Source organism: Hyperolius riggenbachi, chromosome 8 (genome assembly GCF_040937935.1).
Source record: "Hyperolius riggenbachi isolate aHypRig1 chromosome 8, aHypRig1.pri, whole genome shotgun sequence".
Taxonomy (NCBI): Eukaryota; Metazoa; Chordata; class Amphibia; order Anura; family Hyperoliidae; genus Hyperolius; species Hyperolius riggenbachi.
In genome coordinates, this window is record NC_090653.1 from 135,583,813 (window position 1) to 135,606,298 (window position 22,486).

The 22,486-nt window shown below is 43.5% G+C and overlaps 1 protein-coding gene across 2 annotated transcripts in view; it reads right to left on the reverse strand.

The window, feature by feature from the left end:
• The window catches only part of COL4A5 (collagen type IV alpha 5 chain), a 296,097-nt gene that overhangs the window by 81,210 nt on the left and 192,401 nt on the right, over positions 1-22,486 (reverse strand). For both annotated transcript variants that reach the window (XM_068251138.1, XM_068251139.1), the window contains exons 31-37: positions 19,333-19,500; positions 18,842-18,931; positions 13,104-13,250; positions 12,803-12,901; positions 12,063-12,152; positions 8,102-8,241; positions 2,653-2,779 (exon numbers count right to left, since the gene is read on the reverse strand). In XM_068251138.1, the coding sequence (XP_068107239.1) occupies positions 2,653-2,779; positions 8,102-8,241; positions 12,063-12,152; positions 12,803-12,901; positions 13,104-13,250; positions 18,842-18,931; positions 19,333-19,500 (861 nt within the window). The remainder of the gene's footprint in view (positions 1-2,652; positions 2,780-8,101; positions 8,242-12,062; positions 12,153-12,802; positions 12,902-13,103; positions 13,251-18,841; positions 18,932-19,332; positions 19,501-22,486) is intronic.

The window sequence follows — 22,486 nt, forward strand, 5'->3', positions numbered from 1 at the left end:
AAAACTTTCCTTTAAAGGACAACTATCAAAGTTAACTAAAATTGTAAATGCCACATATATTTCCAGTCATTACTAGCAAATAGCAATACAAAGGCTTTTATTTAATCTTTTCATGTTTTATGTGAAGAAAATGACATTTATAGAAAACAGTTTTCACTGTGGGCAATACTATGAAAGACTGTGTCCAGCACATCCAGCATACAGAAACAATCTTCACAGGCTCTAATACTGTGAGTAAAATGTGTTCAGAATGATAGAAAGCAGAAATATAGCTTCAAATGTGTGTAAATAATCATCAGCTGCAGCTCTGTCTGTGTGCTCCTGTGTCTCTCTGTATTTGCCATGCAGTTAAAGTATAGAGTTTACAGCCAGGTTACAGTTCAGCTCAGCCTTCCCCTTCCCCCGATGCTGACACAAAATTGTTACAAACAGCTGGTAAACAAGGCATTTTTTCACACAGGCTGTGCTGAGAGACCTCTGTAAAGCTTTCTAGTGTTGCTGGTATGTGAGGGTTACAGAAAAAGAGTTTCTTTGATAGTTGTTCTTGAAGCTATGGATAGAGTGGAGAAGGGTTATAACCTCAGCCAGATATTTACTGTGGTGTGGGTTTTTGTTGTCTTCAAGACAAGACATAGAATTTTATATTGCGCTTTTCTCCTGGCGGACTCAAAGCGCCAGAGCTGCAGCCACTTAAGGTGAGCTCCAGGAGCGACCAGGATCATTAGGAAACCATGCCCAAAGACCATTTGCCAGAGGGATCAAATCCCACATCAAAGGCAACAGCCTTACTAGTATGCTATCCAGCTGACCTATGTCAGTGAGAGGAAAGGAGGATGTATCTCATTTTGTACAGCAAGAACAGGATCACCGACAGCAGGAAGTGAAGTATAATCTTTCCAATAGGAACAAAGCTCACAATACTAAAGCATTTTATTATAGATAAGGGTTAGCATATTCATGAAACTGTTAACTGTTGTCTCTGTTTTCTTTGAAAAGATACCAGTCACTTCCTATGCCAGAGTCAGGGTTACTATTATTGATTTATGCAGCACCAGCATATTCCGTGGCGCTGGTAATATACGAGAATAAAAAGAAGAGGAAGAACTCTCAAGTGAGGAAACAAGCAACAAGGAGACCTGACCTTCAAACACTTTCCCACTCTATACGTGGCTAGAGTTACACTTTAATGCAAGCAACTATGATTGGAATATGTACTGTAGACAGCAATAAATGTACAGAAATTGAAATGAACAAAAAATGATCCAACTACAGTCAGTAAAACAACACCCCGCATATTAAGAAACCTTTATTATGGTCTCATAAGACCCAGATGAATGATACATCAGGTCCAAAGATCAATCCCTGTTGGTGCAAGAGGAGTATCACTATACTCCCAGCTAGCTTGTCATAAAACCACAGCACTGTTTTACACCAGTAACAGTTTCTACTTTATTAGGCTTATGAAAATAAGTCCAGTATAATCATATTGGTGACATAAGAATGTGGACATCTGATCTCATAAATACCAGTAGATGTCTTTTGTTCTGCCCACAAACAAATTATTGCATACGTGAAGATTCTGTGTGACAGGCTGCTATAATCTTACTACACTTCAATCACTTCAGCAGCGCTGTACACATTTAAAGTGGTATCCTGGCACGCATGTACTGTCACAAGACAGCTTATTCCGGAAGCACACACCAACAAATCCATGGCTCATTGTTGCAACAATGTCAGGAGTCACTGAAGGACTCAGAGCCATCTTATACACCTAGAAAGAGTAAAACGTGTCCAAGCTGTTGTTTCAACAGCTCACACTTGGCCTGGAAAGCGAGCCAGTCATTACTCTGCTATACTGCTAGAGTTTTAAAGAGAAGAGTCAATCCTAACCTTAGTAATTATTAATAGATAGCAGGTGTGTTACAATATCCAAGGATACAACATGCTTCAGCTACGCAGACAGGGTGGTGCGCAGACCAGATTCGGCACAAAACATTGGGTATATTACCTGCTTCAGCTGGTCCCTCGTAGCGTAAACAAACCCTTATTCTCCGGTTTATCTTCTCAGCAGCATTTATCTGACTACCTTGAATACCACAGACAGAATGGATGGTGGATCTGAGATGTCAGCCTTGGAATTTGCCATATACCATGTGATCTAAGCATACAATAAAACACCTGCCACTACATATATGGTTTTCATAACCCACCACTTATTCTTTGATTCTTTGCTGTTGATTAGCTACTGCTATGGCCCCGGACGTTATAGGATAGCCTGACAAATGTTCTCAAACACCATTTTTGTTTGGGCCAGTCATTCCTAAACTAAATATTAGGGGGGTATTTGGGAAGAATGTCACTATGATCCAAATCCAAGAAACAATACTATATCTTTTCTGTGCTCAGTGCATTTTTATAGTATCTGCACTGCTAATGAATCCTAAATACCTTACATGGGTATGTTATCTTATCTACAGTGTCCACAATAGACATTAGAAATGTACCCGACTATTGCCATAATTATGCTGCAGGTTTTGGTTATAGCAATGCATTGTAGAGCAGTAGGAGGCATTACAATAATGATTACAAAGCCCAACCACCAATAATGCCATTCACTAAAAAGTGATAAATTGTTCTATAGTGTCATTTCACCTGAGAATCCTGGTGGGCCTGCATCTCCTTTAGAACCCGGAACACCTGGTAATCCGGGTAATCCAGAGCTTCCTGCTTCTCCTTTACTTCCTGGGGAGCCAAGGAAACCACTTGGCCCAGGTTCACCCTATTAAATCATGCAAAATGAAATTATATTGAAAGTTACATTTTACTTTCATTAGGAAAATACTATAAACATCAGTTCTACTACACAATTTAATGTTATAAGAAATTACATATTTTCCAAGCTCAAATTTTACTTCTTTGTAATCATGGAACCAGTAGTCGGTATTAGTGCACACTGCCCAGAAATCTCCATCTTCCTGCATAAGTAATTAACTGCCCAAAGCATGAACATCTGACACTCGTCCTGCAGATTGCGCAGCCCCCCCCCCCCTCCCTCTTAAGTGGCATTAGGTAGCCCCTTTATTTATGTCAACCCCCCACCCCCTGCATTAGGTGGCCTCTTTGTTGTAGTATTGGGTGTTCCCCGGGTCCCAGAGCAAACTAACGGACCTCCCAGGCTACCCCTCTTAAAGAGACTCTGAAGCGAGAATAAATCTCGCTTCAGAGCTCATAAATAGCAGGGGCACGTGTGCCCCTGCTAAAACGCCGCTATCCCGCGGCTAAACGGGGGTCCCTTCACCCCCAACCCACCCCCCGCAAAAGAGTGTCGTAGAAAGGTCGCAGATTTATTGCTTCCTGGAGGCAGGGCTAACGGCTGCAGCCCTGCCTCCAGTCGCGTCTGTCAGCGGCGCATCGCCGCCTCTCCCCCGCCCCTCTCAGTGAAGGAAGACTGAGAGGGGCGGGGGAGAGGCGGAGATACGCGCTGACAGACGCGCGTGGGGCAGGGCTGCGGCGGTTAGCCCTGCCCCAACCAGGAAGCGCTCCCCCGCTGCACCGAGGGGGATTTAGGGGTGAAGGGACCCCCGTTAAGCCGCGCTATAGCGGCGTTTTAGCAGGGGCACACGTGCCCCTGCTATTTATGAGGTCTGAAGCGAGATTTATTCTCGCTTCAGACTCTCTTTAAGTGAATTGTGGTGTCCCGGGACCCCTGCAGAATATAAGGCTGTGGACTACAGAGGCGTAGCTAGGGTTTTCAGCGCCCGGGGACAAAGACTATTAATGCGCCCCCTAAGGTGAAGGGTCGTGACCAAATGTGGGCGTGGTTATGGGTACTCCACATTTGGTCGCGCCCCTTCAAATGTACATGGAGGTTAGCAGGCTCACGCTCACCCACCCTCCCTCAGTATGTACCTTCCAGCATGTTCCAAGACAAATTCAGCAATCATGAGCCCCCCACCCCCATCAAGACAAATTCCGCAATCATGAGCAAACATGAGGCCCCCAACAAGACAAATTTAGCAATCCTGAGGCCCCCAACAAGACAAATTCAGCAATCATGAGGCCCCTAACAAGACAAATTCAGCAATCATGAGGCCCCTAACAAGACAAATTCAGCGATCTTGAGGCCCCCAACAAATCATGAGGCCCCCAACAAGACAAATTCAGTAACCATGAGGCCCCCAACAAGACAAATTCAGCAGTCATGAGGCACATAAATAGACAGCATTTCACATAAATAGGCAGAATGTCCCCTTAATATGGTAGACACCTCTCACCTGGCAGCAGTTCCCCAAAATACACTCAATCTGACAGCAATGCTTGCCCAAAAATAGGTAGCCCCAGGTCTATAGGTGTCCCCAGAATAGGTGGCCAGCAGTATAGATGTCCCCAGAACAGGTAGCCAGGGGTAGAGATGTCCACAGAACAGGTAGCCAGGGGTATATGTGCCCAGTATATGTAGGCAGGGGTATGTGTCCCCAGTATATGTAGCCAGAGGTATATGTGCCCAGTATATGTAGCCAGGGGTATAAATGCCCAGTATATGTAGCCAGGGGTATATGTACCCAGTATATGTAGTTAGAGGTATATGTGCCCAGTATATGTAGGCAGGGGTATATGTGCCCAGAGTAGGTAGCCAGGGGTATATGTGCCCAGAGTAGGTAGCCAGGGGTATATGTGCCCAGAGTAGGTAGCCAGGGGTATATGCCCAGTATATGTAGGCAGGGGTATATGTGCCCAGAGTAGGTAGCCAGGGGTATATGTGCCCAGAGTAGGCAGCCAGGGGTATATGTGCCCAGAGTAGGTAGCCAGGGGTATATGTGCCCAGAGTAGGTAGCCAGGGGTATATGCCCAGTATATGTAGGCAGGGGTATATGTGCCAAGAGTAGGTAGCCAGGGGTATATGTGCCCAGAGTAGGTAGCCAGGGGTATATGTGCCCAGAGTAGGTAGCCAGGGGTATATGTGCCCAGAGTAGGTAGCCAGGGGTATATGCCCAGTATATGTAGGCAGGGGTATATGTGCCCAGAGTAGGTAGCCAGGGGTATATGTGCCCAGAGTAGGTAGCCAGGGGTATATGTGCCCAGAGTAGGTAGCCAGGGGTATATGTGCCCAGAGTAGGTAGCCAGGGGTATATGCCCAGTATATGTAGGCAGGGGTATATATGCCCAGAGTAGGTAGCCAGGGGTATATGTGCCCAGAGTAGGTAGCCAGGGGTATATGTGCCCAGAGTAGGTAGCCAGGGGTATATGTGCCCAGAGTAGGTAGCCAGGGGTATATGCCCAGTATATGTAGGCAGGGGTATATGTGCCCAGAGTAGGTAGCCAGGGGTATATGTGCCCAGAGTAGGTAGCCAGGGATATATGTCCAGTATATGTAGCCAGGGGTATATGTGCCCAGAGTAGGTAGCCAGGTCAGGTGTCCCCCTCCCCAGCAGGAGGGGAGCAGCGCAGAGAAGAGCTGCTCTCCCTTCCTCGCTGTCCCCTCCAATGTCCGGGTGGCTCAGGCTGGCAGCGGCGGGCGGAACTTACCTCCATCTCGTCGCAGCGCCGGATGGATCTGCCACTACTCTGGTCTGGTCCAGACCAGAGCAGCGGCTGCGCACTCGAACTTCCGGCCGGCGCTGGAGCGAGACGGAGGTGAGTTCCGCCCGCCGCTGCCAGGCCAGCCACCCGGACATTGGAGGGGACAGCGAGGGAGAGAGAGAGCACCTAAGGTGAGGGAAGGAGGGGGGATATGGCCCCCCTTCCCCACCGTCCGCACAGCTCTCCCTCTTCTCTGCGCTGCTCCCCTCCCCTCCGCCGCAAAAAAAAACAAAAACCCGCAGCTCAGCCAGGCTGAGGGCGCCCTCGGGGACCAGGCGCCCCGGGGCACTTGTCCTACCCCGACCCCCCCTAGCTCCGCGCCTGGTGGACTAAACTGTTTCCATGTAGATGGAGGACTAGTCTGTACCAGCAGCTGATGGAGAAGAAGCAGGTAATGCAGCAGTATACTCTGTAAACGTACTAGTCTACAAGGCTTCTGCCCTGCTGACATGGAACCCAGGAAGGATGCATAATACATCTGCAGGAAGCTAGGAAAGATCTGTTCTACTACTGTGGTACTACCTCATGCTCCTCTACTATATCTGCAGCAGTACTGAAAAGTCTCCTACCATTCATGTCTGATCTGAATAATACAGATTCAAGAAAAATATCAAGATTTTTCTTGCGAGGTGTTTTTGCTGCATTATGAATAGGACCCACTAGGGTGCAAAAGAAGGAGACATATCTGTTTGTGGTTTTCTTTATGAGGGAAGTCACAGTGAGGCCAACAATTACTTTGAATTAGTGAGACCAGTAACTGAACCTATAGTATTTCAGTTACAGATATGGTATTTATGCAGATTATAGGTTAGGAGGGAACTACGAGATGCCCACCATCTATAAATACTGGAGCAAAGCAATGTCTGCTGAAACCGGCTATTTTAGGCAGTGTAAGCTTAGTTAAAGAGGAAAATTAACTTTTGTATTTGCCACCAAATGATTGGCACAAAAACGCTAACCCAACCTTCAAGCTAGTGAACCAGTTCTGGCAAACCAGCTTTTTTAGTGGAGATAGATCTTTCATTCTTTCTTACCACAAATGGTCAAAATGTCAAATACAAAAGTATCATGTCTATGGAGAGCTTAAAGGAAAATCATTCCACTATTAAATACTATGCATAACACTGGCCACCATATGGCAAAGGTAAAGAACTGGCTAAGGTATAAGGGCTCGTTTCCACTGTTGCGACGCGATTTCGCCGGCATTCCGACGCTTATAAAAACGCATGCGGATGCGTTTCCGCATGCGTTTTTACCCGCGATTTCGCGTGCGATTTCGCATGGCAGGGTGCCATGCGAAATTAACCATGACACTGCCAGGGCAAAATAACATTGAAAAAGGTGCGAAATTGCACGCGAAATCGCGGGTAAAAAAGCATGTAACAAACGCATGCGTTTTTACTATTAAATACATTAGCGGCGATTCGCACGGATTCCCGACGCAGGCGAATTCGGTGGGTCCCGTCGTGCAGGTTTGGCCCGCCGCCAAATCGCTCCCGCACGCCGCACATGTGGAAACAGCCCCGGCCACTTCAGTGTAACAAGCGAATCCGCATCTCGTCGCCGCATGCGGATTCGCTATGGTGGAAACGAGCCCTAAAGGAAGCATGATGCCAAGAATGACACTGGACCAGTTGTCATGTTTAAAAAATGTTCTGTTGTGAAACAGGGCTTTTTAGCAACAATGTAAAGCAATCTGGGTAGCTCAAACATAAAGGTGGCTACAGACATGATACTTTTCTCAGTCAATAGCAAAAAACACCTGTGTGTTCATTACTATTATAGTATCACATTTATTAACGCACATATGCAAAGCTAACCTGTAAAGAAATTCTCTATAGTAGATGGTGTTTTTTTAGCACACAGATGCGGTAAGCATTATTTTTGGTGCCACTTGCTAGCCAATCAGATATACATCAGAAGGTTTGACTGACCAAATTGTTATGTCTATGGCTAGTTTACGGCCATACTCCAGGGATAGTTTTATGATAGTTTTGAATAATATGGCAAAGAATCAGAGCCTCTTTTGGGTTATTATTGCTGTCCTGTCTTCCCATCTGTGAGAATTTTCCTCTTTTCCTGTCCAGACAGGAAGCAGGGGGATCTCTCCAAAAGTGACAATGACATCAACTTTTTTTTTGTAAAATTGGGAAGGATTACAATCCTCAAATAGTTTTTGTTGCAGTTACACCTTTCCTGTCCACATGATTATTAGTATTCATAATAATGCCACAATACCCCACAGAGGTCTCAGAGACAGGAAACTGAGAAAAATCTCACCAAAGGAGACACAGATGACAAAAAAAATCAAGTCAACTTTCCTGGTACTCGGCTTTAACACTGCTTGTGTTAGTAAAATCTTGAGTTTACCTCCGATGTAAAGGAATACTCCTGGACTCTAGTTGAAGAGAGCTCAGCTGTCCTTTTTATTTTCAAAAAGAAGACATCTACCTTCACCACTAGCACAAATAGCATTCTGTAGTATTTTTGATACGCACATAAACAAGCATTCATGTATTACCTTTTGTCCAGGCAAGCCAGGCTGCCCAAATCCTGAAAGTCCTGGTTCACCTTTATCACCTTTCGGTCCACTAAATCCTGGAGATCCTGGTGCTCCTGGTCGTCCTGACTGTCCAGAAAGGCCCTTTTCACCAGAGGGTCCTAGAAGAAGTTGGGTGGATAACAAAAGGATTTTACAATATAGTCAATAATGACTAAAACACATTTCCCAGTATACAGTGACTGTGTCAAGGTGTTTAATATACTAAGATACAACACTAACAGGACAATTATATATCACTTCTTATTAACACTTGTAGAAAAAAATGCTACAGTACTGTAAGGTTTTTTTTCTTCTGTGAAATGTTTTTACTTTACTGGCCTCCATTTACTAAAATATTTGCAAACAGTGTTTGGGCCAATAAGTGTAATTCTTCATAAATTCTAGAAAATGCATAGTAGGCAATTGCCAACCTTGAATTAATGACATCTTACTTAATCTTCATGTAGCTATACAGGCATTCTATACATATGGGTTCTTTTAGATTGTAAGCTAGTTTGACTAAGATGTTCTTCTCCATCCAGAATCTATTTATTGTATATAAGTTTCATTTATTATATGCTATATAGGTTTGTATATCTACTTCTATAGGTTTTCCCCCATACCTGGCATTTGTTGTACAACACAGCATAATATGTTGGAGCTTTAAAAAATTGAAAGATACCACTTAGACATACCCCATACAAAACAGTACCGACAGAATTTTTTTCAATAATATCGTACAAATGTCCCTTAAAGAGAGTCTGAAGCCATAATAAAAATGGCTTTTTTCCTTATATTCAGCAGGGGCATGTTTGCCCCTGCTAAAACGCCGCTATCCCGCGGCATAACGAGGGTCCTTTACCTCCCAAATCCCCCCTGCAAAATCCACAACTTTCTTGGTTGTGGATTTTGCTGCCCCTGTGCGCTTCCGTGTGAGGCCGGGCTATGAGCTGCAGCCCTGCCTCACACGCGTCTGTCAGCGGCCCTCTCAGCGAAGGCAGACTGAACGGAGCGGGGGAGAGGCGGAGATCCGCCGCTGATAGACGCGTGTGAGGCAGGGCTGCAGCTCATAGCCCTGCCTCACACGGAAGCGCTCCCCGAAGATAGCTGGGGGGATTTGGGGGGTAAAGGACCCTCGTTATGCCGCGGGATAGCGGCATTTTAGCAGGGGCAAACATGCCCCTGCTGAATATAAGGTAAAAAGCCATTTTTATTATGGCTTCAGACTCTCTAAGGTGTGGTAAATTTAAAATATGGAGTTTTTGCTCTGATATCAGTATCCATGCACAGGATGATAGCTTAACTTCTTATAATGTTGCAAAGAGTGCACAGGCAGAGTCATTCTTCAAATATATATTACATTCAGCATTTCATTGTAAGAGAATCGATTAAAAAACCTTTGTTAAAAATCGAATATACAAAAGCCCCATACATGTAGCCATATCATCAGAATCAGATGGAGGCATATATAGATATATACAGTGCTGCCCATAATTATTCATACCCCTGTCAAATTTTGACTTAAAGTTACTTTTATTCAACTAGCAAGTAATTTTTTGTCGGGAAATGACATAGGTGTCTCCCAAAAGATAATAAGACAATGTACAAGAGGCATTATTGTGGAAAAATAAACACATTTCTCAGTTTTTATTTACATTTGAGCAAAAAGTGTCCAGTCCAAAATTATTCATACCCTTCTCAATAATCAATAGAAAAGCCTTTATTTGCTATTGCAGCAATCAAACTGTTCCTATTATTGCAGACCAGCTTTTTGCATGTCTCCACTGGGATTTTGCATATTTATTTTTAGTAATGAGCTCTGCATTTTTCAGGTTGGAGGGTCTTCTTGCCATCATCCTGATCTTTAGTTCCCTACACAGATTCTCAATTGGATTCAAGTCAGGACTGTGGCTGGGCCACTCCAAAACATTAATGTTGTTATCTGCTAACCATTTGTTCACCACTTTGCTGTGCGTTTTGGGTCATTGTCATGCTGAAATTTCCACTGGTGCCCAAGGCCAAGTTTCTCTGCAGACTGCCTGATGTTGTCGTTAAGAATTCTCATGTATTGCTCTATTTTCATGGTGCCGATTATTGTGATTAGGTTAACTGCTCCATTGGCTGGAAAACACCCCTAAAGCATTAGGTTCCCACCCCATTTGACAGTGGAGATGGTGTCCTTTGGATTAAAGGCTTCTCTTTTTTTACAACCAATGAAGGAAACATCATTGTAACCAAACAATTCAATTTTTGTTCCATCTGACCATAACATAGAAGACCAAACTCCAGATGAACATTTGCAAAGGCCAAGCAAGCTTTTGTGTGCCTTATCTGGAGAAGTGGTGTCCTCCTTGGTCTGCATCTGTGGAACTCAGCAGTGTGCAGTGTCTGTTGGATTGTCTGCCTTGGGACATTGCCACCAGCAGTGCCCAGATTCACCAGAATGGCCTTGGTGGTGATTCTTGGGTTCTTTTTCACTTATCTCACTATCTTCCTGACCAGCACAGGTGTCACTTTTGGCTTCCGACCACATCCTCTAAGATTTCCTACAGTGCGGAACATCCTGTATTTTTTTATAATACTTTGCAATGTAGCCACTGGAACTTGAAAACATTTAGAAATGGCCTTGTAGCCCTTTCCTGACTTGTGAGCAGCCACAAAGCGCAGCTGCAGTTCCTCACTGAGCTTATTTGTCTTAGCCATGACTGTCCACAAACCAACTGCAGAAAGCTGCTGTTTTTCTCCTGTTGAGGTGATTAAAACAGCTGTTCCCAATTAATCAGGGCAATTAAGATGCTTTAGAACAGCTTGGACTATTTGGAATGGTCTAGAATTATGGATTTATTCACATACTTTGACAGTTTGTGAAGGGTATGAATCATTTTGGACTGGACTGGACACTTTTTGCTCAAATCTAAATAAAAGCTGATAAATGTTTTTTTCCACAATAATGCCTCTTGTACATTGTCTTATTATCTTTTGGGAGTCACCTATTTCATTTCCCATCAATAAATTACTTGCTGGTTGAATACAAATGAGATCTTGGGGTTAGGCAGCAAGGGGGGGGGGGGGGGTCTTAGGGTTAGGCAGCACCAGGGGGGTCTTAGGGTTAGGCACCATCAGACGTATCTTAGGGTTAGGCACCGCCAGGGGGGGGGTCTTAGGGTTAGGCACCACTAGGGGAGGGTTCTGTGTGAGAGTATGGAAAGGTTAGGTTATAGTGAAATATCGGCAAACATTGCTGGTATTTAACAATATGAATCAGGTTGTATATATGTGAAATGCTGTCTATAGAATATGTTTAAGTTACGCCACTGCTATGTTCATGCACATTTGGCCCCAACTTTGACCACGCCCACTTTACGCAGCATAACCACGCCCATTTTTAGCCGCGGCGTGCTACGCACACTTATTCCTTCTTGGTGCTTAGGGGTGCCCCGGATCTCACAGGAACCTAGAAACGCCCCTGAGAATTGGTATTGCACAGGGAGTGAATACCCAGCCCATTGCCCCACACCTTTCTGGTCAGACAACATACATAAAGAATTGGGGGAGCTGTGTTTGTTTAACCCTTCTGTTTTTAAAAAAATGTGATCATAGTTATTGCATTGCAAAGGGAGCATGTAAACTTTTTCCTATTTGTTTGTCAGAAGCCCATCACAGATCCTAATGTACAAGGAGCCACAGAAGTCTGTGCTGTCTACAAGCTGTGCCAGCATCCTGTCTGGCAGATGTTGCTGCTCCAACATACTAAGCCAAAGGATAACAGTTTTCATTCTTTTGGCTTAGTAAACCATGCCCAATACCTTCTTTTACCGTGGCTTGTCAGACCTCAGGATTTTGAATATGACAACTGAAAGCGTGGAAGCCCAACAGCAAAGCAATTTTCTCCCTTTAACATAAAGCAAGAAGCGTTAGATTGCAATACTGGAATGCATACCGGGAAATCCCATCTCTCCCATGTTCCCTTTTGGTCCAGAGGGGCCGGGTAATCCAGACTGTCCAGGGAAGCCAGAATCACCTTTAGGTCCTGTGAATTAAAAGACAAACAACTTAATTTATGAAACATATTCTAACGCCACAAGTTAAAAAATGCATATGTAATATAGTGAAGGACAAGGCTTCCCATAAAAAAGCATCAGTGGTTGTGGGACCCCAGTGAGGAATAAAAAAATCAAGTAACAATCAGATTTTTTTCAGTAGTTTTTTAAGTGATGGACAATATAGCCTGCTAGAGCTATACATAAGCATCATGTGGCACAATGTTTTTCACACTGTAGGACTGCGGATGTGCTGACGTAAAGATGTTTATGTTTACGTCAGTGCATGTGTGTAAAACATTAGGGTGGGCGTGCCCAGTACTGCTGATGTTACTGTGAATAGTTTATCCTTGTACCAGATAGACAGCTTGTGCAGATTCTTCACCCCTACAGAGAAGAATCAACTTAAAGTTGAAAAGTGAGAGAATTTAGACAGTTCTTGATCACTCTAGTGATAACTGTTTATTGGTGATAATGATTATTATAAAAACTCTAACAAGTAAAAAAATAATAATAAGGAAAATGATTAACCTGTAAGATTTACACCTAGCTATTATCACCACTTAGCCTCAAGCTTTGTTTCCAGTGGATACTGAATCATAGCATATTGCTATTTTTTGTTGACTGATTAAATACTAACCTGGTAGACCTGGAGATCCTGGAAGCCCACTTTGACCCGGTGTTCCAGTATTACCGGGCATGCCCCTGTAGCCTTTCTCGCCATTTAATCCAGGTGCACCTTAAATATAACAGAAAGCTTTCTATGACATTAGTTATACCACTTACAACAATCATGCCATGTAGCATTGCTTTAAACCATTTTATTTTTTCACACCCTAAAGGCATTTTTTCTTCATCAAATACACATATATACCTAAAATCATACATTCTAATATATTCCTTAAAATATGAAAATGTTACAATAAATATCTTATCATTACCATCTTGGCCAGGCTCTCCTTTACTCCCTTTGCTGTCTAGGCCAGATGGACCAATCCCAGGTGGACCTCTAAGACCAGTTTCTCCTTTGTCACCCCTTTGTCCAGGATTACCACCTGGGCCAGGCTGTCCAGGAAACCCATCAAGGCCTGAAAAATACACAGAAAATTAAGTATGAACTAATGAAACTGCAGGCAAGAGCATGCATTATTTACACATGACTAGATCTGTATATTGATTATACATCTAGGATGGCAATTTATACAGAAAATTGGCATAAAATGGATCTGTATATGCTTTGCTAACACGTATGAGTCTACAGTAATGGGTCTGACATGGGGGCAGGGTGCAAACTTCCCACTCAAAAGTGCACAATCTTTGCCCAAAATATATTTTCTTTTAGGGTATCTTCCATGTTTATTGCTGCCATGTGATCACATTGGTGCAGAAATGCCAGAGCTACACGGCCCTTCCTAGTGTAACACAAATATTAATGTCAGAGTAGCCCCTTCATATGTAAGAGGTGTGAGGGACAGCAAATTCAGGACAGAAAGATTCCTAAGATGAAGCTTTACTGTACTTATGGTTTGAATATTTGGGCACCTTGAGTTATTTGAAGAAAAATACCACATATTTTTTTTACACAGTGATAGCTATCACCTTATTTATATATTCATTCCAATGCATTTGAAAATCTCAAGTGCAACAATGAATTCAACTAACTGAGGTTACTGACCTGGTCCTATAGTACTCAATGGATTTAGTATAGTATTTACTGACCACATTACCAAGAAAGAGCATCTTTACTGACTTTGATGAAACACGAGGAAAAGCTCATCTATTATTCACAGCTAACCATGATGGTTGACATATTATAAAGTAGGATGAAGTTTACAAATGTTACACAGGCATGCCATTTATGTTGTGTTTTAATTGCTCTAAGAAAAGCTGGATTAAAAGGGCAGCATGGCAAAAATTATGCTTTTCATTAACCCCACATCAGTTATTTAAAGGGGCACTATGGCTAAATTCTTCTTATATTATCATTTAATATAAAAAATGTGCAATTGTAGCAATGTGTAAGACTTGTATTGTGGCTGAATAAAACTCTGCTTCAATATTGCTTTACCCTTTAAATCAGTGCTGGAGTCCCGTCGCCAGAAAAAGCTAAGCGACGCTGAACCAGCACATTCCATTCTGCAGGAGGAGGCTGCCTTATCAGTCGTTTCATCTGAAGTTGTAATCTCCCCCTTTGATGTATCGGGAGAGGTTTCACCCAACGTCTAACTGCACATTAGTGCTGTTACAGCTCCTCTGATCTGCCGTACGTCTCAGGACAATGACTTACGGCTCTGATGAAAAAAATGCTCCTCGCTGAGGCCCCCCTTCAGAGACACAAGCAGGACACTGGCTACACAGCACTTGCGTGTGCTGAATCAAGACGCTGGAATCCTGTGCATAAGAGAAGCTGGTCTCCATGACAACTGACAACAAGTGGTGACCCTGCCTGTGCCAGCTTCTCTGAAGGGGGGCCTCAGCGGGGAGCATTTTTTTCATCAGAGCCGTAAGTCATTGTCCTGAGACGTACGGCAGATCAGAGGAGCTGTAACAGCACTAATGTGCAGTTAGACGTTGGGTGAAACCTCTCCCGATACATCAAAGGGGGAGATTACAACTTCAGATGAAACGACTGATAAGGCAGCCTCCTCCTGCAGAATGGAATGTGCTGGTTCAGCGTCGCTTAGCTTTCTCTGGCGACGGGACTCCAGCACTGATTTAGAGTAAAGCAATATTGAAGCAGAGTTTTATTCAGCCACAATACAAGTCTTACACATTGCTACAATTGCACATATTTTATATTAAATCAGAATATAAGAAGAATTTAGCCATAGTGCCCCTTTAATAAGGAAAGCATATATTTCCCCATAGATCTTGTAGCTGTGCTGCGTCATTACCATACTTTTGCGACAGACCTCACTGCTAGCAGCAGTGTCCAGCTGATTATACAGTGGGATGCGAAAGTTTGGGCAACCTTGTTAATTATCATGATTTTCCTGTATAAATCGTTGGTTGTTACGATAAAAAATGTCAGTTAAATATATCATATAGGAGACACACACAGTGATATTTGAGAAGTGAAATGAAGTTTATTGGATTTACAGAAAGTGTGCAATAATTGTTTAAAGAAAATTTAGCAGGTACATACATTTGGGCACCACAAAAAAGAAATGAAATCAATATTTAGTAGATTCTCCTTTTGCATAAATTACAGCCTCTAAGCGCTTCCTGTAGGTTCCAGTGAGAGACTGGATTCTGATTGAAGGTATTTTGGACCATTCCTCTTTACAAACATCTCTAGTTCATTTAGGGTTGATGGCTTCCAAGCATGGACAGCTCTCTTTAACTCACACGACAGATTTTCAATTATATTTATCTCTGGGGACTGAGATGGCCATTCCAGAACGTTGTACTTGTTCCTCTGCATGAATGCCTTAGTGGATTTTGGCCAGTGTTTAGGGTCGTTGTCTTGTTGAAAGATCCAGCCTTGGCGCAGCTTCAGCTTTGTCACTGATTCCAGGACATTGGTCTCTAGAATCTGCTGATACTGAGTGGAATCCATGCGCCCCTCAACTTTGACAAGATTCCCAGTCCCTGCACTGGCCATACACCCCCGCAGCATGATGGAACCACCAAAATATTTTACTGTAGGTAGCAGGTGTTTTTCTTGGAATACTGTGTTGTTTTTCCTCCATGCATAACGCCCCTTGTTATGCCCAAATAACTCAATTTTAGTTTCATCAGTCCACAGCGCCTTATTCCAAAATGAAGCTGGTTTGTCCAAATGTGCTTCAGCATACTTCAAGTGGCTATGTTTGTGCTGTGGGCGGAGATAAGGCTTTCTCTGCATCACTCTCGCATACAGCATCTCCTTCTGTAAAGTGCGGCGAACGGTTGAACGATGCACAGTGACTCAATCTGCAGCAAGGTGATGTTGTAGGTCTTTGGTGCTAGTCTGTGGGTTGACTCTGACTTTTCTCACCATTCGTCGCTTCTGTTTATCTGAGATTTTTCTTGGTCTTCCACTTCAAGCCTTAACTTGAACTGAGCCTGTAGTCTTTCATTTCCTCAATATGTTCTGAATTGTGGAAACAGACAGCTGAAATCTCTGAGACAGCTTTCTGCATCCTTCCCCTAAACCATGATGGTAAACAATCTTTGTCTTCAGGTCATTTGAGAGTTGTTTTGAGACCTCCATGTTGCTACTCTTCAGAGAAAATAAAAGAGGATGGAAACTTACAATTGACACCCTTAAAGGACTTACGAGGTGAATTACATAAAAAAAGTTATTTACCTCATTGCTAAAGCAGACCTCAGGGCAGACGAACAGCACCTTCCTTTTCGCTATCAGGTGCTTTATCAGCCTAACCCACGCTCCATTGTAGCTCCCGACCCTCCCCAGGGTTGCCTTATCAGAATCGCTGCTTTAAAAATCTACCTCCTGCGCAGCTCGCATAGCCGGAGCTGTGCAGTATTACAGTCCCGCTCATGTCCGCCCGCACTCCATTAGCTTTGTTATACGTCATGTGGGCGGCTCCACATGACCACCCACATGACTAACTACACTACCAGCCAGCCGCGCCCCCTCAGCAGAGAATACAAGCGCTGAGCGAGTGAGGACTTGCTCGCTCAGCGCTTGTATTCTCTGCTGAGGGGGCGCGGCTGGCTGGCACTGTGCAGATAGTCATGTGGGTGGTCATGTGGAGCCGCCCACATGACGTATAATAGAGCGCACAGAGTGAGGGCGGAAACGAGCGGGGCTGTAATCCTGCACAGCTCCGGCTATGCGAGCTGTGCAGGAGGTAGATTTTTAAAGCGGCGATTCTGATAAGGCGACCCTGGGGAAGGTCGGGAGCTACAATGGAGCGTGGATTAGGCTGATAAAGCACCTAATAGTGAAAAGGAAGGTACTGTTCGGCTGCCCTTAGGTCTGCTTTAGCAATGAGGTAAATAACTTTTTTTATGCAATTCACCTCGTAAGTCCTTTAAAGAGAACAAGAGACGAAGCACCTGCATGTATTTTACCTTATAAATCAGTGGGAACATGACAGTAAACATCTAATCTTACTCTTTGTTTCATTGTTCTCTGTTTAATCAGACTGTTATCACCTCTGATAAGAAACCCCGACTGAGCATTCAGTCTGGCTTTGCTATGGAATGATTATAGCTGAGTCTGTCTTCTCTGGTGTCTTTTCAAGCCCAAGCCTGCCCCCTTGTGGCTCTGCTATAATGACTCAGCAATAATCATTCCCGGCAAAGCTAGACTGAATGCTCAGTCCGGGATTCTTATCACAGCTGATAACAGACACTTTTAGCAGTGAGGATGAAACGGAGAGCAGGGTAGGTATTTTCTCTAATGTTCCCACTGAAATATATGGTAAAATACATGAGGGTGCTTCGTCTCTGGTTCACTTTAAATACTCTTTCTCATAATTGCATTCACCTGTGTATGTAGGTCAGGGGTTACTGAGCTTACCAAGCCAATTTGAGTTCCAATATTTTGTTCTAAAGGTTCTGAAATCAATAAAATAACAACAGTGCCCACATTTATGCACCTGCCTAATTTTAACTTTCTGTAAATCCAATAAACTTTATTTCACTTCTCAAAGATCACTGGGTGCGTCTCCTATATGATATATTTAACTGACATTTTTTATCTTTTTTAACCAAGGATTTATACAGGAAAATCATGATGATTAACAAGGTTGCCCAAACTTTCGCATTGTTCTAACAAGAGGTTACTATTATTTAACTTTATCAGTTAGCCATTAAAGGGACTCCGAGCTCTGAGTAAAAATAAAATTTGAACTTACCCGGGGCTTTCTCCATCCCAGCCCTGGTCGGGACGTCCCACGCCGGCCTCCTGGCTCTTCTCCCGGCGGCTGTCCGCATAGCGCGGACAGGCCGGGCCTCCGGGCGACACTGGCGAGTGTCGGGGCTTCTTCTTCCCTATACGTCACGAATGACGTCACACGCCGGCTGCCGCGCGTCATGACGGCGACCGGCGTGACAGCACGGCGCATGCGCGGTTTAATCACGCATGCGTCGAGCTGTCACGCCGGCCGCCGTCATGACGCGCGGCGGCCGGCGTGTGACGTCATTCGTGACGTATAGGGAAGAAGAAGCCCCGACACTCGCCAGTGTCGCCCGGGGGCCCGGCCTGTCCGCGCTATGCGGACAGCCGCCGGGAGAAGAGCCAGGAGGCCGGCGTGGGACGTCCCGACCAGGGCTGGGATGGAGAAAGCCCCGGGTAAGTTCAAATTTTATTTTTACTCAGAGCTCGGAGTCCCTTTAAAAGGTATTACTTTTACAAGACTTGTTTTTTCTACCTACATATATTGTATTGGCTAACACGGTACAGAAACATTTTTACTACTATCATCATGCAAGATACCATAATGTACCGCACACATTTGGAATGTAAAACCCTAGCATTATTTAACTTTATCAGTTTGCCATTAAAAGGTATTACTTTTACAAGACTTTGTTTTTTTCTACCTACATATATTGTTTGGCTAACATGGTACAGAAACATGTTTACTACTACTTGAAAAGCAAATCTGTTAACATCTAATATTAATAGAAGCAATTTCTAATTTAAAAAAGATAAAAGGCATTTTTTTTCACCTCTTCTTTGTCATCATGTTTATGATAAGGTAGTCAAATATTATTCTTGTTTTACCTTTTGGACCAGGAAAACCAGGACTTCCAGGGTTACCAGGTGGTCCAGATGGACCTGGTGGTCCCATGACTCCCATTTCACCTTTTTGGCCTGCACGGAGCAAAAAGACAAAGTTAAAACATGCGCAAATACAATAAACTCCAAATAGCATGAACAACTTACTTATAACAAATTACTTTTTTTTTCGCTCTCTCTCCTTCCTAAAGTTAGCCATACACAACCATAATGCGTAAAATTAACAACAAGGTATCATTTTGACTTAACAGTGTGTTATATCCTGCTTTTAATCAAAACGATGGACAGTGCTCAATACAGTTTTAAGGTAGAGATTGATTAGGCCTAGATCAAGACTAGAACTAGTTAAGACATTTCTGAAATGCCTCCTTTGAAATTTGTAAACCAACTACTGAAGTTAGATCTGTTTTAGAACTTAACAAACCAACTTTAGTCAGGGCTCATTAGTTGGACCAACCAAAGCATGCAGTGTTTACCTGTAGCACCTGGTGAACCATCACGACCTTGGAACCCAGGTGGCCCTGGGGGACCTTGAAATCCACGCTCTCCAGGAAATCCAGGGCTACCACGTTCTCCTGGTGCCCCAGGAACATCAAATCCTGGAGGGCCAACATCCCCCTTATCTCCTTGTATACCCGGTAATCCTGGATTGCAATTGGATATGTTAGTTAAAAAAGTGAAGCCATAGGATGAAAAAATGCAAACATTTACTGTTAAAATAATTTTTTTAAAGATAAGTTCCAGATAAATATGTGATATTTAAGCACGTAATAGTCAAACACTTACACTGAAAAGTAAACATATCATGAAAAACCCCTTTCTGCAGATCTTAGTTATGAATGGTAAATGGTACACGCTCTGCAGGACAACAATTACTTCATACTAATTTAGTATAAAATTATTCATACACACTTGGAGAGACAAATATTACACAATTGATAATAATTTCTCTACCAGTCCATTGCAGAAAACATCCTTGGCACTGAAGGGTATAATGAGGCAACATGCTATCAATAAGGGGGTGATGAATGGGGATTCCATATAACTTTCTTCTATCTATACCACAGTCCTAGTTCACATCAAGGCCGTTTGTGCGCACTTTTCACAGCGCATTGCCCTGTGCGTTCTGCAAGGTATTGATTTTCCCATGTAATTAAATGTGCCTGGTTCACATCTATGCGCTGCGCTGAGCTGCAAAAATGCAGTGTTGCATGTATTTCTGTGCGTTGAGCTGTGAAGCGCACATCAATGCAAATTAATGGGTGCGCTTTTTTAGTGCACAAAAGCGCATAGAAGCGTATGCGTTTTTTACTCCTATTTGAAAAAAAACAAAAAACATTTTCATATGAAAACAAAACTTTATTGACAACTGCTACAATAAGCAAAACTTGTTTAAAAAAAAGTGCACCGCAACGCACTGAAATGCGTACACAAACACATGCTTTTTTTTATCATGTTCTTTTACACGTTTCTCACATGAATTGTGACATTAATTGAACATGAATTGTGTACATAAAAAAAAAACATTCCACTTACTTAATTTCTAGTGCTGTATTCTGGCTTGAAAAAGTGAAGCACTGTATTAAACCTATTTTCAGGCATACATTTTCTAGACCCATCTAGGAACTCAATGGCAGAGCTTTTTTTGAATCTGTGTATTAGCACACTGATTAATTGATGTCAGATTGATCAGTTAGGTAGAAGACCCGTCACTACCTTTCCTGAACCACAGACTTGAAGTCCTCCCCCCAACCCCATGCAGTTTCAAAAGTATGTTGATACTGTACAAAGCAGCCGGAGTCCTTCAACAGAGTCTACTGTTACCTCCTCGAGCTCTGCTGCTTTAAGTCATGTGCCCGCTTTTTTAAACAAGATTTTTAGATGCAGGAGCCTCATTGCAAACAAAGGAATGAGCACTAAGCTTTCAGATGGAATAGTAAGAAATATGCCTGGAATTTTAAAGTATAATGAATATTAAAGAGAACCCGAGGCGGGGTTCTTCCGTCGCAATCCATATACAGAGGCTGGGTCTGTCTACAGAGCCCAGCCTCTGTTGCTAGTTAGTTTCCCGCAAAGCCCCCCCCTGCGCGCTGTCAGACCCCATAAAACACAGCCGCGCTGGCGACACGCAGAGTGTCGCAGCCGGCTGTGTTTATCTCACTATTGTCAGTCTCGCCGCTCCCCCGCCTCCTGAATCACTCCGATCCCCGCCCACGTCCCTTCCCTCGCTGCTGATTGGAGGGAAGGGACGCGGGCGGGGACCGGAGCGATTCAGGAGGCGGGGGAGCGGTCAAGACTGACAGTAGTGAGGTAAACACAGCCGCATAGCACGGCTGTGATTTATGGGGTCTGACGGCACGCAGGGGGGGCTTTGGAGGGAACTAACTAGCAACAGAGGCTGGGCTCTATAGACAGACCCAGCCTCTGTATATGGATTGTGATGGAAGAACCCCGCCTCGGGTTCTCTTTAACAATGAAGCTATAAATACTGAAAGGTCATTGATTTTTATGAAAAAAAATTACAGCATTATTTATCACATTGGGTGGAGCCTGGGAGGAAGACTTAAACCGACAGAAACAAGACACAGTGGCAGAGTGTGGTTTTAAAAGTGCATTTTATCTACTCGCATGTGAGTGCATTACTTTTTTATGGTTATTAATAAATGTGGGTTTTACACTATCAGTGTCTCCTTGAGTTTATAGGACTGGGGAGACTGTTGAATCAAAAGCTAGGGTGAATTGATCATGAGAAGTCAGTAGAAGTACGAAAGTGTAATAAGCTGATTTGTGATGGAACTGTATGGCCATTTGCTGAGCAGTTACAGTGATTGATTACAGGGGGACGTCTGCTTTTTCATCTGAGCACGTTTTTGATGCGTTTCCTGGGTGTAGGAGCTAGTTGCATGAATTACATATTGCTCCCTGTGCACTTGTTGCTGATGGGTTACAGAGGTGCTGGGGTGTAACATCTATACTATCACCCACTCAAGCAGGAGTGGTGTAGGTGATGTTCATGATGCTGATATACTACGTTATGATCTTTGCAGTTTATTTTTGAGGATCATTCAATCTTGGAATGAGAAGGAGTATATACATCTGAAAAGCCTAAGGAAGGATTATAGAAAATCTATATATTACAGTGTGGAGTATAGATTTAATTTGGACTTGGTGAACGGTCCTCTTGTGTTTTTGAGGTTGAGCTCTGTCAATGTTGGTCCCACAATGCAATGCACATATTTATTTTTTAATTGCTGAAGTGTTTACATTGCACTGAGAGAGACAAGCGTACAAAGAATTAGAGCTCTGATTGGACTACAAACTGCCATATGATGCTATAGGGGGGTTTTCTTTGGTGACTCTTGTAGGGACCAATAATACCTAGGTGATAAGTAGGGAGAGACCGGGAGCCCAATGATGCAGTATAGGGAGGATAAAATTATATAAATATATACTCACAATGTGGATTGCAGTTCCTGCAACCATCGTATAGGCCTGCAGGGAATTAACCGTCCCTGCTCGGTACCCCAGGTACTGCTGATTAGTGGACGGTCACTCTCCTGTAGTACGCTAGATTTTCCAGAAAAACTGCAAAGCTATCACCTCCACAGGAGGTCTGACTGGTAATGGGTA